This window comes from Lepisma saccharinum, chromosome 2 (genome assembly GCF_977018435.1).
Source record: "Lepisma saccharinum chromosome 2, izLepSacc3.1, whole genome shotgun sequence".
Taxonomy (NCBI): domain Eukaryota; kingdom Metazoa; phylum Arthropoda; class Insecta; order Zygentoma; family Lepismatidae; genus Lepisma; species Lepisma saccharinum.
In genome coordinates, this window is record NC_139230.1 from 136014715 (window position 1) to 136032317 (window position 17603).

At 36.6% G+C, this 17603-nt stretch overlaps 1 protein-coding gene across 1 annotated transcript in view; it reads right to left on the bottom strand.

The window, feature by feature from the left end:
• The window catches only part of LOC145983661 (proton myo-inositol cotransporter-like), a 187469-nt gene extending 176513 nt beyond the window's left edge, over positions 1-10956 (bottom strand). The window contains exons 1-2 of the mRNA XM_083116720.1: positions 10812-10956; positions 9778-9934 (exon numbers count right to left, since the gene is read on the bottom strand). Of these exons, the coding sequence (XP_082972846.1) occupies positions 9778-9934; positions 10812-10956 (302 nt within the window). The remainder of the gene's footprint in view (positions 1-9777; positions 9935-10811) is intronic.
• Positions 10957-17603: the final 6647 nt, after the last annotated feature.

A 17603-nucleotide genomic window follows, 5' to 3' on the forward strand; every position in this document is an offset into this window, starting at 1 on the left:
TCTTTGTCTACAGTCACTCTGCCAATGCCCTTGGCCTTTTTGGCAACAGCGCCACTACATGTTTCAAAACTGTACATCTTGGCCCTTAACCCAGCAAATGCCACAATAAAAATCACCAAGTGTCTCATCTTTTAACTTGCCAGGCACCTTTTTGTTGTGGTGTTTAATTTTTGAATGTTCAGTGGTGTCAAAATATTTAAACAATTCAGGCTGTGCTATATCTTGATAAACATCTTCTGTTTGAATATCAAGAACAAAACTATCTGTGTCCATGTACATCAGTTTTACACGATCCTTATAAAAAGGCTTCAACACATTATAAAACAATTTTAACATGTGTAATTTGGCCAATTCCAATATCACAGCCCCTACATAAATAGGCTTATCAAACTTAATCTTTGTTTTTTTCATGTTGAAAAGTGCCATATTTTCATCATAAATTCTTCTGTAATTGAAGTTGGGCTTTGCTATCAATTTTTTGCTCCGGCTGGGGTCAGTAATTATTTTAACATCAATATGTTTTCTGACATTTTCAATTGTTTTGCCATACACTGAATTGACCATCAATTTAAACAAAGTTTTATCAAATTAGCTCATTGCAGATGTTCGAAGCTCTGTGTTTGTATCAATATATGGCTTCAACCATCTTGAGTGCCTGAACCTCAAAACTTTTCCAACTTTTTGTCACTTGAACACCATGATTCATCAGGAACTGGAGGTTTTTGTAATATATGACATAATCCTGTTTCGGCTCCAGAGTCATCATCAATTTCTTCTGTTTAGAGCCAGGTGAGCACTTAACCTCGGGAATTGGGGGCAGATCAGAAAATGTGTTGTGTAAATTATCAGGAATTGTCAGATCAACCTCTAAGAAGAGGCCATAGTGACTGTCATCAAAGTCCTGAAGATCCTCAATGTTGAAATCTTCAACCCACTCAAGCCCTGCATATGGCAGTTTTTTCATCATAGCATAACCATAGAGGCTATTGGCATCTACATACAGTATATAATTTGATGGCAGTGCTGGATCATAATCAGGAATATATTTGTTATTTGCTCTGGCATATCTCTGAGAACATTGCACCATGCCTCCTCTTATACATTGTTCCATAAACAGATACATATCTTGATCCTGGATCAGATCCAATTGCATTTTAGTGTTTAAAAACATTGCAGACCATGCTAGGCCCGAAGCACTGTAAAAATACATTGGATCCAGCTTATAATTTTCCATAAAAGATTTTCTGAATGCCTTCAGTATATCAGCTAAGAGGGTCACATCAAGTTTTAAATAAGCCTTGTGATAATCACCAAATGTCTGGCATTTTAAATTGTTCCACATCAACTGGGCATGGTGATAATCTTCATCAGTGATTCCAGATCCTCTGATTTTGCTGTAAAACTCTTGTTGTGGTGGCAGAGAACACTCATCAAATTTAGAAAAATCTGTAACATAATCATATGGATATACACCCTTCCGCCTAATTAATTTCAGGTCCTGATTTGGAAACGAAGCACATGTGATTTTGAATTGATCATCAGATAATTGAGTGGCCAGTGTAGCCAGGCTAGCAGACAGAGTTCTGTATGAATCAAGAAATCTTAAGTGAATAGGAACACCATTAACTTTAATTATTTTGCTAATGGCAATATATTTCTCATTATTTTCAGCTAAAATATTTAAATTCTGCTTGTCAAACCCCTCGTACCTGATCAAATGATGAAAATCATAATTGGATGCACCATGGCAAAATATAGGGAAAAATTTTGGTCTCTGGATCTTAATATTACAGCTATTACACGGGGCTATTAAGAATTTACCATCTGTATGGGAATGGTGATGAACCTTGATATTTGCATCTGAAAATTCAGAATCACATACCGGGCATTTTTCTGCATTGTTGAAATCTTCAATCCGTTTCTCTGTTAAAGGCAACATAGGTTTTGATTTTAATAAGATATTAGATGCTATGTCATGGCACTCATTTTCTATTCTATGTGCAAATTCTTTGATGGCATCTGGTCCCATGTATAAATATTCTTTACTAACAACCCCATCCTGTACAACCACATAATAAAAACTAGAAGGTTCATGTAGCTGGTATGATGTACTTGAAGATTCATCAGGATCTGGGCTACAGAATGCAAGAGGTTTGAGGTTTGATTCAAAATCAGAGACTATATATGCTGGGTGTTCCAACAAGGCTTCAAATTTTTTGAATTTGACATTTTCATTTGGGTTAGGCATAAGCATATGAACAGGTTTATGGTTGCCACAGTATTTCAGATGCTCAATTAACTTGTTTTTAGCAATTTCTGCATTCTCTTCCCGAACCCCATTCACCATTTTTTGACCATCAAATACAGACAAACATCTTCTGCACAACTTGAATATTCTATGAGTTTTGTCTAGTTGTGTTCTGACTAAAGCTTCAAGATTATGTATCAGAGTATAATGGCGTGTATCATCCCCTTCAATTAAGAGCAGATCAATCGGAACAGCAGAATCATCATCAAATGTACTGATTCTGAGAGGTGCTATCAAGCAATTGCCACGGCCAGTAGAACAAATAAATACATTAATAGATAATTGTTTACCATTAATATCCCTGGCCTTTTTTTTTCAAATTTATCAATATTCTGAACAGACATTGGATATTCTAATCCCTCCATTGCCTCATCAAAATCATTTTCATGTTGTTTATAATAACTTATTCTCTCTGGATTCCTTGAAACTGGATACAAAGCAGCTAAAATACACCACAAAAAGCATTTCTCATCATTATTTTTTATGTTAACCACGGCTGTTTTGTTTTTGATATTGGCAGGTAATGGCAGATATGTAGATCCTTGTAATGGGCTGAATTCAGAAATATTAACATAGAACTTGTGTGAAGTTCCGCATAGGCTCCATCCAGACTCTTTTGCCGCAAATTCAGAGTGTTTAATATTCAATTGATCTATCAAACTGCTTATTATTTTGTCTGAATTTGCATTTGAATATATAGGTACAGTTTCTGTTATGTGGGGCTGTGTAAATTTTGTGCCATTTGGCTTCTTATATTGTGTAAACAATTTGAGGGACAGCTTATAAGAGCCATTTTGTGCATTTAGAATTGCCTGCACATCAGAATTTATACTGTTCAAAAAATTCTTAATGTCACATCTTGGCTCTGATTTAAAACAGTGATCCCTTAATTGGCCATTAAAACTGCTATGGATGGGTTCATAGCGTGGCTGCTTTGCTGCTCTAGCATTAACAGATGCTTCATGCTTCCTTTTCAGACCAGATGAAGATGGTTGTGGGGGCAATGTTGATGACTGTTCATAACAAATACACTTATGCCATTTGTAATAAGCCTTGCTTAATATTTTATGACATCTTGGACACATTTTTGTGGCCTTTCTGCATTTCTTAGGGTCACAAATATGCCGGTGTCTAGACCAATTAGAACTAGATATATTTTTATTACACTGATTGCAATATTTTTGATTTGGCATTTTTGTTGTTTGTTTATATAAAATTTATTGGTCCAAAAAAACAGAACTATGGACAATATGCCAAAACAATTATAACAGCAGCTAGTGGCTGAACTGGTGCTTTTATACCCAAACAACAGCAATAACTAGGCTCTGGTGATCCCCAATATAAAATAATTTTGCTCTTTTATGCTGTTGTACAACACACTTTACCAGGTTTCAAACCTCAGCTGTATATCAGCTAGCAGTGAATATTCTCAAAATCTCACGTGTGGGGATATTATTCTGCCACATGTATTTCAATCTTACACATTTTACCAGAGCCTCAAACCCGGAGCCTCTTGATTACAAGGCAATAATACCAACACTTTGCCATCAGGGGAGGCCCACACACTCTACCAGGTTTCAGACCTGGGGGCCTCTTGATTACAAGGCAACAAGACTAGCACTTCTCCATAGAGAGGTGTTAAACCCAGAAGCCTTTGATTATAAAGCATATAAGCCATGGGACTATGTCCACATGCAATACACATTGAATATCAGAACCCAGGAGTTATGAGCTCTATATCAGCTAAATACAATTCAAAGTTGGACTTTGAACTATGCAATGAATATCTGTAAGTCTCACTCGGGTAAATATTATCTGAACAAGGCAAAACCTGAATCCAATTCAGGCATACATGCAAGAGGCCAATGTTCTTTTTACTAAGAATTTCCTTTGGAGTCAATAACATGATGGCATGTATGGGGAATTTTCCCTGAAAGAGCACAGTGTAGATTTTATCTCATGCATGCAAGCATATTAAATCTCCCAGGCGTGCATAATTTATTGTTGGCCGGGACATGAAACTGATCAAAGATTAGAAAGAACATGAAACAATTTGCAGCCTGACCTTGTCCTATTGTATTGATCTGTAAGTTGAAGAGCATGAGAATATAAGCTTTTTGCCCTGTTTTTAAGTGTAGCCAAAACAATATCAAGGGGGGGCATATTTTTGACAAGTTTATGGACAACAAACTGAGAGATGTAGCTTTTACACACATGGGCAAATCTGTCTGAGGGGAGTTCTTCTTTTCTACACTAGAATTCAAAATTCTTTAGATTTAAATATGTACACACATGGCCGATTGGGCTATAAGCCCCCTCTTGACATAATTTTAAGTGTGGGCAAATCGGGGCATATGAACTCTTCTTTTCTACACTAGGATTCAAAATTCTTAGAATTAAGAGCATATCACACTTGAAGAATTGGGGAATATGGGCATCTTGGCATAATTTTAAGTGTGAGCAAATCGGGCTGTTTAATCAAATAACCTCTTCTTTTCTACACCTATAAGTGAGCTGGTTGTATCATCAATTACACTACTTCTTCTCCTCGTGACAGATGCTGCAGCTTACATGAAAAAAGCTGCAGTAGGCCTTGCCATTAGCTACCCCAAAATGGTGCACATTACATGTGTGGCTCATGCATTGCATAGACTATGTGAAAAGGTAAGAGATCTTTATCCCAATGTTGATAAACTGGTTTCAAATGGGAAGAAAGTTTTTATCAAGTCGACTAGAAGAATAGACATTTTTAAACAAAAATGTCCTGAGGTTCCCCTTCCCCCTACACCTGTAGTTACGCGATGGGGCATTTGGTTGGATGCAGCTGTATATTATGTCCAGAACTTTGAAAAATTTGTATGTGTTGTAAATGATCTCGACAAAGAAATTCTGCAAGAACTGTTGAAGGATCCCTCCTTAAAAGTCAAATTGGCATACATCTTAAAAAACCTGTCCTTTCTCTCTAATTTCATATGAAAGCTTGAATCCTCCACAAACACTTTGGCAACTTCCGTGGGTGAAGTCCGTATAGTAGAAACGAAACTGAACGAACTCACTGCACCTAACGCACAAGTGCTAATGTCTAAATGTACAGAAATTTTTGGGGAAAACCAAGGTTTTCAAACTTTGTGCCAAATTGCACGTGTTTTGGAAGGTGAAGTAGAGGAAAAGAAGCTTTGGAAAAACTTCAGCGTTAGTGACATTTCATGCTTCATATATACAAGAATTGTTTCTTGTAACGTGGAGCGATCTTTCTCACAATATAAGATGCTTTTTAGAGATAATCATCACAGTTTTACAATAGAGAATTTGAAATAACTATGGTGATCCACTGCAAATCTTCCAAAAAATTGCTCGCTAAGACGTAAGCATTTAGAAACTGATTTCAGGTGTTTAAAATGCATGTAATATTTTGTTTTTGTTAACAAATATTTTTTTTATTTTTGTCACATATTTTCAACTTTTATGACACATAAAAAAATAAACATTTCTGAGTTTTTTAGCACATAAAGTTCCATTCCCTGTTTATTATACCATTTTTCCTTCATGTCAGTGATTTTGGAAGAAACACTTGAGTGCCAATGCATTTGTTGGTTGTTTAATGTAAAATGACATGTCACTACAAAATTTCTGATGACTGTGTGTCTTTTTTGGGGGCCATGTCATACTGATCTTCCTTTCCTCTAATCTGCAGGATCTGATGTCTGGTTTGTGTGCAACGTAGAACCGATATTCAAACAAATTCATGAATATCAGTGGCAGTGCCAGAATTTCTGGTTGGTGTGGGTAGGCCACATGCTCATATAAAAATGTACTTTGATATTCATAGTTATATTAACATATTATATAGTGTTGTTATGTATTCAAACAATAAAGATTCCCATCATGCTAATCATTATCTATAAACTTTTATATTTTTATCATGAAATGGGTCTATTCCATTTTGAAGGGGGAGCCAGTCTGATTTTGGGTGGGCCATGACCCACTCTGGTCCACTCTTAGTACTGCCCCTGACCTGAAGTGATGAAGTGGTAACTCAATACTTTTCAATATAGATCCTGCAGAACCTCAAAGAAAATAACACACATGTGTTCATAAAATCGACTGGCCTATGTTTGCAATTTTCAGTTCTATTAGCCTCCAGCCAAGGTATTTGGGATATAATACCATCTGAGTATTGTTTACCATGCATGCAGGAAACTCACTTTTTTTCTATTTTTGGCCAGGTTTGAGGCATTTTGGACCACTGTGCAATGGAATGACTGAACAATATTAGTATTGAAGATGTAGCCTTCACAATCTTGACTAAAAAGGTTTCTAAGGCAAAAAATAAACACACATAACAATGTAACATTTATAAACTTTTGCCTACAGATTGAGTTGGTACTACTGATTAATGTCACGTCCCATCCTGATTGGTTGACTTTCCTCCAAGACAGTAGCGTACACAGGATTTCATCAAGCTGGGGGTTATATCGAAAAATTTCTACAAATTCACATTACCATTGTTTTATTATACTTTAATTAATTAATAATAATCATAATTAAGTAATTAATAATACTTATAATTAATTAATTAAGTTAATTACTACTAATAGTACTACTAATGCGGCTGCTTTTACTACTTATATCACTACTATTATTAAGTAGTAGAGATCTACATAAATATATTTGTGAAAGCAATAGAACAAAATTACATTTTCTTGTTTCTTTGTTACGAAATAATTGTCTAGTCAACGGTTATTAGTATATAATAGGTGAGACAAGTGTGAGAAAATCCATAAAAACAAGCAAATATATTAAATTTATTGAAATAATCAAAATATGAAACTCATTCATGGAGCTGCGGTGGTCTAGTCTGACAACCTCGTGGGAGATCCGGGTTCGATTCCCGGGATTGGTTGGAATTTATCCAGCCTTGTCTCCGCACCCAGCCTCATATCAATGGGTACCTGAGGGCAACCCTTGGGGATAAAGACTGTCGGAGCAAGGTGCTGATCACAACACCTGCAAAATGGCCGAGGTCGAGAATGTGTGTTGCCCACCACAGCACTACGTGTGCCTTCATGGCACGGTGCTATATGCACGGGGAAATTTACATTACCTTTACCTGCAATGAAGCAAGGAATTTTCACAATTCTCGCGAGAGTCAGTGCGCGACTTTTTTGCAAAAAAAAATTGCAAAATTGAACTTTGCGGCTGCTTAGATTGTGTTTGGAATGTTGTGTTTTTCTCCATGCTGCATGGGAATATTAATTGAAATTATTATTATTGGAAGACTATTATTATTATTATTATTATTATTATTATTATTATTATTATTATTATTATTACTGTTGCAGATCTTTGACTATGATAAATTAGCCACTTTTAATTTTTTTCTACAGCATTTTCCATAATATTTCAAAAGCTCAAGGGGGGTTTAAACCCGGTAATCCCCCCACCACTTTGCATACACCACTGCTCCAAGAGGAAATGACCATGCCTAGTCTTGAGGTATTGTCACACACTGAAACAACACACCTCTCAACAATATGAATGGTGAGTATACCTGTATGATTTGGAAGTTGGTTAAATTGGACTTCCTTAAATTTGTATTAGGCTTGTATCCTTTAGTAATTAAATTTTTCATTATTTAACACTTATGTAATTATTCCATACTTATATCTTTGTATTTGTTTAGTTATAGGGAAACCTGTTTTCAATTCTCCATCTCTCTTGTAGACCCACTCCCATGATTAGGTTCTGGCTCACTTCAATTAATGATAAAGAGGATTAATCTCTACATAATGAATTTGTTATAATTATATATACGTGGTGATCAAAATTATGGAAACACCTATGATTAGCAACATGGTATATGTGTGGGGTGGCAACACTGAACATTTGTGCCCTGCGACTGTCATTTGGTATTGCAGTGAAAGATGTTAGTCAGCAGTACAATAGACGGTGTAGTATGTATTTGTGCATGCAATCTGCCAGGCGTAGGTGATGAAAATTTGGGAACCTCTCCGACTTTCAATGAGGTTAGTTAGTGCAAGTGTAACAAAGACTGCCAGTGTGTTAGGTGTATCAAGAGCAACAGTGTCCAAGGTGATAAGGGCATGCACAACGCATGGCAAGACATCATCAGCGAAGTGCAATAGTGGATGGAAACCCATCTTCCATGATCAGGACTGCCAAACATTGAAGATGATTGTCTCAAAGAACCATCGAGCTATTGCGACACAAGTGATGTCCAATTCTCAATCCGAGTCACAGTCGGATTTGAGCTGCGCAATATGAACACCACAGCTGGGTGGCAATCGCCAAACCTCTGATCAGCACCAAGAACATGTTATCACAATGCAAATGGTGCTGGGACCATGCAATATGGACCGATGATGATTGGAAGAGAGTAATTTGGTCTGATGAGTCATCCTTCACCTTGTTTCCCACATCAGGTCGGGTATATGTACATGGATGCCCAAAGAAGCTTATGTGCTGGACTGCTTCCATCCTAACGTTAAACAGATATGAGGATGAACTCTGTGATGGTGTCGGCTGCAATTTCATGGTATTCCCTTGGTCCTATTATTACGATGTATGATCAAAGATTATGTGGACATTTTAGGTGACCCAGTGCATCCTATGGCACAGATGTTATCATCTAAAAAGGATACCATCATCCAAGATGACAATGCCCCAATTCACACTGCTGGCTCTGTTCAAGCGTGGTTTGACAAATATGAGGATGAAATTCAACACCTCCCCTGGCCCACCCAGTCTCCCCATCTGAATGTTATCAAATATCTGTGGTCTGTTTTAGAGCAGCGAGTCTGGTGCAGATATCCTCCCCCATCATTACTGAAGGAACAGAGTGCTGCACTGCATGACGAAAGGTACAAAATTCCTCTGGAAACAATTCATGAGCTGTATGCATCTATTCTGCAATGATTCGCAGCTGTAGGACAGGCTAAAGGTGGTCCCACACTGCTGTATTAAGTAAGGTCGGTAAGATGTTTCCATTATTTTCATCACCATCTGTATAACTCATGAGATTGATTGCTGAAACTTGATTTAATTGTAAATGCAAGGATAACAGTTTGAACTGCAAGTTGATTGAAGTTGTGTTAATTGTTGGTTACATCATTAATATATAAATAATTCTGAAGGAATCTTATTTTTAAGACTTCATATCTGTAATGTGTAAGCCCCAGGAATTATCGACTCTGTCCTCTGTATGTTTCCACTTGCACTCTGATTTTGGTGGATCCTGATTCTGTCTTGTGACAGATATACAGTTCAATACTGAATGTGTATTTGTGCTGAAAATTGGACCTTTAATCAACAGAGTTACACATTCAACATCATGCAAAACAACAACCTCACTTGCCGAACAATTGCTCTCAAGTCTTCATTAAATTTACATCAATGCACATACATTAAAAATAATAAAAAATAAAAATAAAAATGAAAACAAAACATACCTCCAACCCTCATCAACTGAACTGAAGGCACCACATATAACAGAGGCTACAAACTGTCCACCAGTAACGAAGATGATGTTCAGTGTAACAAGCCATCCACGTGATTCAGGCAATGCACTCTCAGCTATGAACATAGGTACACTCATGCTGGCCAGACCTTGTAGCAAGAAATAACTCAATTGATAACATGCAAACAGAAATTAAATTGTAACTTTAGCATGAAAAATATATAATGCAAATAAATGAACTATTGCAAGGGGAAACACTGTACATAACTGAATAAGTTTCAATTACAGTGTTTATCACTCTGTAAATAATGCAGTGACTTCAACAAATAAAATGAAAAAGAACATACAATCAAAGGATAATGATGGTGTACAAGCATGCAAAAAATATATATAGTGCTGTAGAGTATCTAAGTAAATATACTACTGAAGTGCTAGAGTGAAAAAGATGAAAAACTTGACTAGCATTATATCAATATGTAGAAAAAATGCTAGACAAAGATAACATTACACAAGTTACGTAGAAGGTAAATATTTATGCTACTAACTCCAACTAACTCCATGTACCATATCTAGCAGCTGTAAATCTAGGGGTTGTGGATTCAAGTCCTGATGGGGGCACGTAATGTTTTGTATTGCACTTTAAACTGAAGGCTCAGTCCCAATTACAGTTTATATGTGCATAATGTGGACCCAGCTGCATAAAAAAAATAATGCTAACTTCAGAAAGTAACGTGGTAAAAAACAAATTATGTTTTGTAGATAAGAAAATACCAAAATTTTATTTACTGTTAAGAACGTGGGGTTATATCTAAGAGGGAAAATGAAAAAGTATTTGCCAATATTGTTTTTTCAGACAAAATATTAGTGTGATTGAGAAACCGAGATATACATTCAATGCAATAGGTTAACTCTCGGCTGCCCCATCGCACAGTACTGTTGTCAGTTTGCAAAGATTTGTGTAATACTCAACATGTCCATGTTGTATGAGCGAAGTGTTATTCATTTTCTATGGGGCAAGGGACAAACACCCAATGAGATCCATAGGGAAATGCAGCCAACGTATGGGGACAAGTGTCTCGCTTTGAGAAGTGTGCGGTGGTGGTGTTGTGAGTTCGAAAATGGCCAAGAAGACCTTCATGACAATGAGCTCCTCGCTCACAACGAAAAACATTGCTCATAGTCTTCTGGGATTGTCGAGGACCACTCCTGCTCGATTTCATGCCACGAGGTGACACCATCGACACAGACAGCTATTGTGGCACACTCGCACGTCTGCAAGCTGCCATCAGGAAAAAGCGCAAACGATTCTCGATATGGACATTGAGGTTATCCTTCACGATAACGTCAGGCCTCATGTAGCAAACAGGACCATTGACAGACTTCAGTCATTCGAATGGAAAAACTAAATATGCTGACCAAGGCAGTAATTTATTTTATTAAAAATATAAACTAAACATATTTAGTTTTTCATAATCATGGAAACAAGGCTTAATGGTGTTATCATTCGAATGGAGATTCTGGAGCATGCACCGTATAGTCCAGACCTCGCACCCAGTGATTGTCATGTGTTTGGTCCACTGAAGAAGTTCCTGGCAAGACAGAGGTTTATTTGCGACGATGAAACAAAGACCACTGTCTGGCGGTGGTTCCACGATCACCGGCCGAATTCTACAACAGCGGCAGCTCCAAACCAGTGGTGCAATGGGACAAATACCTGAACCGCTGTGGTGATTATGTGGAAAAATAGTGCAAGGTACATAGAACAATTCCTATATTTTAATTTTCCTGTATGTTTATTATTTTGGGGCAAAGACTTTTCGATTTGCCCTTATAAAAACTATTGGAGGGGTGGGGATGTGTCTTACCATAAATGTGTCACAAGGTTTTCAATGAAATAACAGATGACGTTGAGACATATTTAATTTTCTGATAATGTATTTTGCATGGCTGTGTTATGAATAGGGCTCGGAAGTTGAGGAAAAATCCTTTTTTTCCTAGTGTCCGAAGACGAGGCCCAACATAATATATGTTCATTTTGGGTCATTGTAGGCCAGAAAAAGGTGTGTTTTATTTGTCCTTTTTTCGGCGTTTTTTGGCTTATTGGTCCTTTTTTAGCCTCTTTTAGGTCTTAAAGGCTTTTTTTTTTGCAACTTCACCTTCTTTCGACTATGTTTTTACTGCCCATTCTCAATTCGAATCATCATCAGTTCATCACCTCTTAAACATCCTTTCTGTAGTAAAGAAATAAAAAAAGAGAGAAATAAATATATTTGAACTGATCCCTGAAACGAGAGAAAAACATTTTTGGATGACTGAAGCAGGTACGGTACAAGATCCTTTAACCGTAACTTGTCTGGAAGGTCTGTAAGTGGCAACTTTCTCTCGTTTTGAAGCTTTCAGCATGGTGTATGCGACCAGACAGCACACGCCTGCAAAGATCTCAAGGTTCTGCGCAGAGGAAGGGGGTGGGGAGGTTAAAACTGAAGTTATTAATTAATTTGGATCACATTTATACGTCCTTTTTGCTGTTTTTAGGTCCTTTTTTTGATATTTTAGGTCTTTTTACAGGTCTTTTTTTAGCAATTTATAGGTCTTCAACTTCCGAGCCCTAGTTATGAACATAAACACTGACCATTGTTCAAAATTACCACTTTTGGCTCACACACACTGTTAAGTCTCTGTGACTATTCATTAATGTTGGGTAATATATCATCCAGACGATATATCATGATACTGAAAAAAATATTGTCCAGGCGATATCAACTAGATGATATATCATCACACTATTTTCATGATATATATCATGTCGGCAATGTATATCATCATGATATTTTGGTGATATATATCGTGGAGATGACATATCACCAATATCACGACACGGAAAAAGTATTGTATCATATAGCCTGTGACGATATTTTCATGACGATATATTGCGATATCAAATTTCTGATATAGTTCATCCAGGATTCAAACCCGGGACCCCTGACATCGTAGCGCGATGTGCTAATCACTTCGCCACAGGGGCCAGCCTGGCACACATTGATTGATGCTTTTATCCCTTTCTTGCCTAAATGGAGTTCAGTGGTGACATCATAATGCCTTCTTCCCCAATCCATACTGTAGCTGAATAATGGCCCCTTTGGACCCTTGGAGACTTCTCAGCGGATTCTCTGAAATTTGTGGTATACACTGTCAATTTGAGAATTGAAAAAAACCTCCTTAAAAGCGAAAATCTTTTTAATTGGTAAACAATTTTTTTTCCATGTTCATTTCTTGCACAATGCTGCAGTAGGAGCTTTGCTTCTACTGTTCTCTGATACTTTTACTCTGCTGTGGGGAAATGACCTGTACAATATGTGTATGCTCTCAGTCCCAGCTCATTTCTTAACATGCGGCATATGGACATTTTAGAAATGTTCACTTCATGAGCCATCACAGATAGTTTCTTGATGTGATTTCTGCCCATAAGAACAAGAGTCACAACTGATATCACCAGTTGGAATCTTATTGTGCATGACTGTCAATACCTGGGTCAGTTATCCACAGTTCGAATGTCGATGAAGTGTGGGATAGTAACACAAACCTTTGGAGATTTTCAGCATCTAAAAGGTTTTGAATTAGACATCACCCTATTCCAGCATTAATGGTAAAAATAAAAGTCTTCTCACTTCTGCAGCTGAACTAACAATGGCCCATGTGTTCTTTCCTGCCATGGAAAGTTTTTGGCTTTGGCCACCAGATGTGCAACCATTGTCAAAATTTATAACAGTGTTTATGATAAGACTAGGTAAATCATTCTTGGAAGAACCTCATTTATCTTGTAAATCTTGAAATGAACTTGCTGCAAAAGAATAACAATAAACAGCAAGAACTAATATGAATGGGCTGTGTTTTGTCTTTTTCCCCCAGGTTAACATTTACATAGATATTTAAGCAAAAATGGCAAGCTCCCCCAGCACTCAAACATGGGTCTCTGGCATACCTTGCCATTGCACTACCAACTGAGCTACTGAGCCAGCCCTGTGTGTTGAATAATTTTTCACTTCCACTGATTTACCTTTGTGAAATTGTTGCTGTCAGTGATAACTAAAGAAAAAATATATAATAAACACTTACGTGAGTGAGTATCATTGTTAAAACAATCTTATAAACAACGTTTTGCAGAGCTATGCTCCACTTCTTCAAGTTTCTTTTTTATCAGCACATAAAATACTTAGTCAGGTGGACAAATCCAGGATTAGGTTAAATCAGTCAGCCGTGTAGGTAGGATGGGAACACAGCTCCTCTAGAAGTATTGTCAAGTCCTTATGGCTTTTTTAACAGTTATGTAATTTTACGTCTTTTAATCCAAAACCTTTTAACCTAATCCTGGATTTGTCCACCTGACGAAGTATTTTATGTGCTCATAAAAAAGAAACCTGAAGAAGTGGAGCGTAGCTCTGCGAAACGTCATTTATAAGATTGTTTTAACAACAATACTCACTCACATAAGTGTTTATTATATATTTTTTCTTTAATTATAATAAAGTGAGTAAACATACTCTCTTAAAATGTATATGTCAGTAATAACGCAATGAGAATCTGTAACCTTTGAAACACTGATGATGTTGATTAGGGCATAGTGATATGAATAGAGGATAACATTTTGAAGCAAAAGGGGTTATAATTTTTCCCTTTCCATCAGGATAGATCACAAAAAACAGGCAGTACCTAGGTATTTCCTGTTGGCGGAAACAGAAAATAACTGGAAATAGTAAAAAAGAAACAAAAAGACAATTTGGAAACTTTTTTGTCACAGAGTATTGTGTGTGTTTCAATGCATAAGGAAAGTCATCTGGCACCATTTGTTAAAAGAAAGGAAGCAACAGGCCAAAATAACTAGGACAAACCAAAAAGTAAAATACATAAAATGTAACTAAAGCAATATTTTGTTTGTTCTCTGCATGTTTTCAGTCTCAAACTCCAAGATTTCTATGCAGAACTCTCAGACAAGAGTTTTGTGAACACTGTTGATGATACCAAATTCTACACTTGAAACACACAAGCCACTTTTCTTCCTTTCTCACCTCCAAATATCTCTAGTTGGAATGTACTTATCAGTGGCGTCTCCTGACCCTGAACCTCAGGCGTTGGCAAAGAAGGAATGTTAACCCCTCCCCCTCTCATTTCTGTGAACCAATATTACAAATTTTCTTTGTACCTTTTTGGTGTAAATTTATAAATATTTAGAAAAACATTAAATTACATAAATTATTTAAAAATAAATTAAATACTTCATTTAAAGTATTAATATATATTTGAAGGGTAAGGAGAAAATTAATATGTTCAATACTTCGCCATACAATTAATTTTTAAAGCACGAGTTTGCAACCAGAGGGGTTGGTGGAACTCCTACCTATCACCCATAAAAAACACCGTGGACATAAGAATGACCCGTTCATTGCAAAATCGCTAAAATGCACATTCCCGGTTTTTCCCCTTACCCTTCATTTATCCTTCCAAAAAGTCAATTTTGAAAAATCAACTGCTCATTACTTACAGTTACTTGAATTCCAGCTCTATTCTTCTTTCTTTAGAGAGAAATGTGCTGATCACCGCCTCATAAAATTTGGATTTATCCCCTTCTCGCAGCTGGATGGAGATAAGACTTAAAATTCGTCATCCGGTTCTGAGTTTGAGTAGATTGGCAGAATGTGTGGATCCTCTTCAGTGACGAGAACAATCTCTCGACAGATGACGTCGTGGAAGGAATTGTTGCGATCAACACTGCTAATTTATATATTTCTGTAAACTCACCCACTAGATTCGTGTCCAGTAGATAATTTACAATCTCAATTGGTGTTTTCTCTGATCCTTCAGTAGAAGCATACCAAACATAAAGTTCATTCTTCTGCAGTTTGGTTAAATTAAACACACTGCCATCAATTTCCTACACTTTATGTACGAGATGGTGAGGAAAGTTTTCTCTTTTATTCAAGTAGCCCTGTTTTGTGGGATTTAGTAAATCAAAATATTGCAATTTTTCAAATGATGCGAATCTAATTGTTATCTGGTTGCTGATATTATCAATGATTTCAAAGTAAAGCCTCCGGCAGTGGTCTTTCTGTGATTCGTTGTTCAGTCACCTCCTTTTCATTTCAACAATCTATTCCTCTTCTACTGCACCAGTTATAGAATTCCATAGTGTTTCGAAATTCTCACATTCCTTTTTCAGCTGTTGTTGAAATGCAGTTATTTTATTACTGCAATACAAAATATCAACATTTTTAGACTGCAATATACTGAATAATACGTCTGAAAAGGCAAGCACGTTGGATAAAGCCTTTTTTAAAAATATATTTTCGAAATCCTTCAGGAAGCTAGAAAATCCTCTTGGAGTCATTGCAGTCAAATGATCGAAGTCTCCACTTTCACTAACATGTTCAAAAAACATAAGCAGTGCTTCTCTGTTGTCACTGACTGTCCACACTAGCCTAGAGGTAAAATTTCATCTGGTAGGAGCTAATGACGGGAGCTTTCTGGACATGAAAGCAGAAAGTTCGTGTAACCTCTTTGGAGAATAATATTTAAGTGATTTAAGACCACAAAAGAACACCTTAAGCTCTTTGTTACATTCTAACGATTGTTGCAGCACCAAGTTCATGACATGAACATAACAATGCGTAAAAAAAGCTTTCAGATAATTTTCCAAAACTTTACTTTGAAGGCCATTCAAATGACCACTCATTACAGAATATCCATCGTATGTCTGGACAATTAATTTATCCCCACACTTATATTTATCCAATATTTCAGTCACGTGACTACAAAGAGCTCCTGCAGTTTTATCGGCGCTCATATCATGAAATCCAAGAAATCTTTCAATGACTTGTTTCTGTGAGGCCGAAAAAAACGTAACACTGTTGACACCTGAGATTTTTTGCTAATGTCTGATGTTTCATCGACCATGATAGCCACAAAGTCTGTGTTTTCAATTTAATTGTAGATTTCATCTCTCAGAACATCCGAAACTGAATTTATTAAATCATTTTGAATGTCTGCCGAAGTACCGCGAAAAACTGTAGAATTTAATAAATGTTCTTTTAATGAGGGATCAAACTCGGCACTTGCAATAAGGAATTCCATGTAATTGCCCTTATTTAGAGATGCTGCATTTTCCTCATGGCCTCGGAATGGCAGTTCTTGCTTTGCTAAATAGCAGACGGCGTTAATGAACCTCTTTATTATTTCCCTGTTCTTTTTTACTTTTTCATTGTGTAGCTCTATTTCAGCTTTTCGTTGAGTATCCAAAAGAACGTCAATTCTAGTAGGGGTGGCAACAAAACTGCTAAATTTAAAGAAACTATAAAGATGCAATTCAGACTCGCTGTATTTTCTCACTGCAGTATTGACTCAATACTGCAGTGAGAAAATACAGCGAGTCTGAATTGCATCTTCATAGTTTCTTTAAATTCTATTGAGATGATTCAAATCTGCATACCCTTGATAATTCCCAACACCTTTTTTAGTCTAGAATAATAAACATGTCCAACAGTAAAATTTATTCACCACATCACACCCGCAAAGCCAGTCTGAAATTTCATAGAGTTCTTTTCGAAAATGTCTCTCAAAACCTTTTCCAGCACAACTTTTTCCTTTAACACATGTTGACATCGTGAGATTCGGACATGGTCGACTATTGTCAATCACTTGTTTCTTCTCTGAATACGAAAGGGATGAAAATGAATTATTTAAATACTTTTGCACAACACTTTCACTATTCTCCATCTTAAAATAATAACATCACTTCACACCACACGTTTAAAAAATAATGCACAA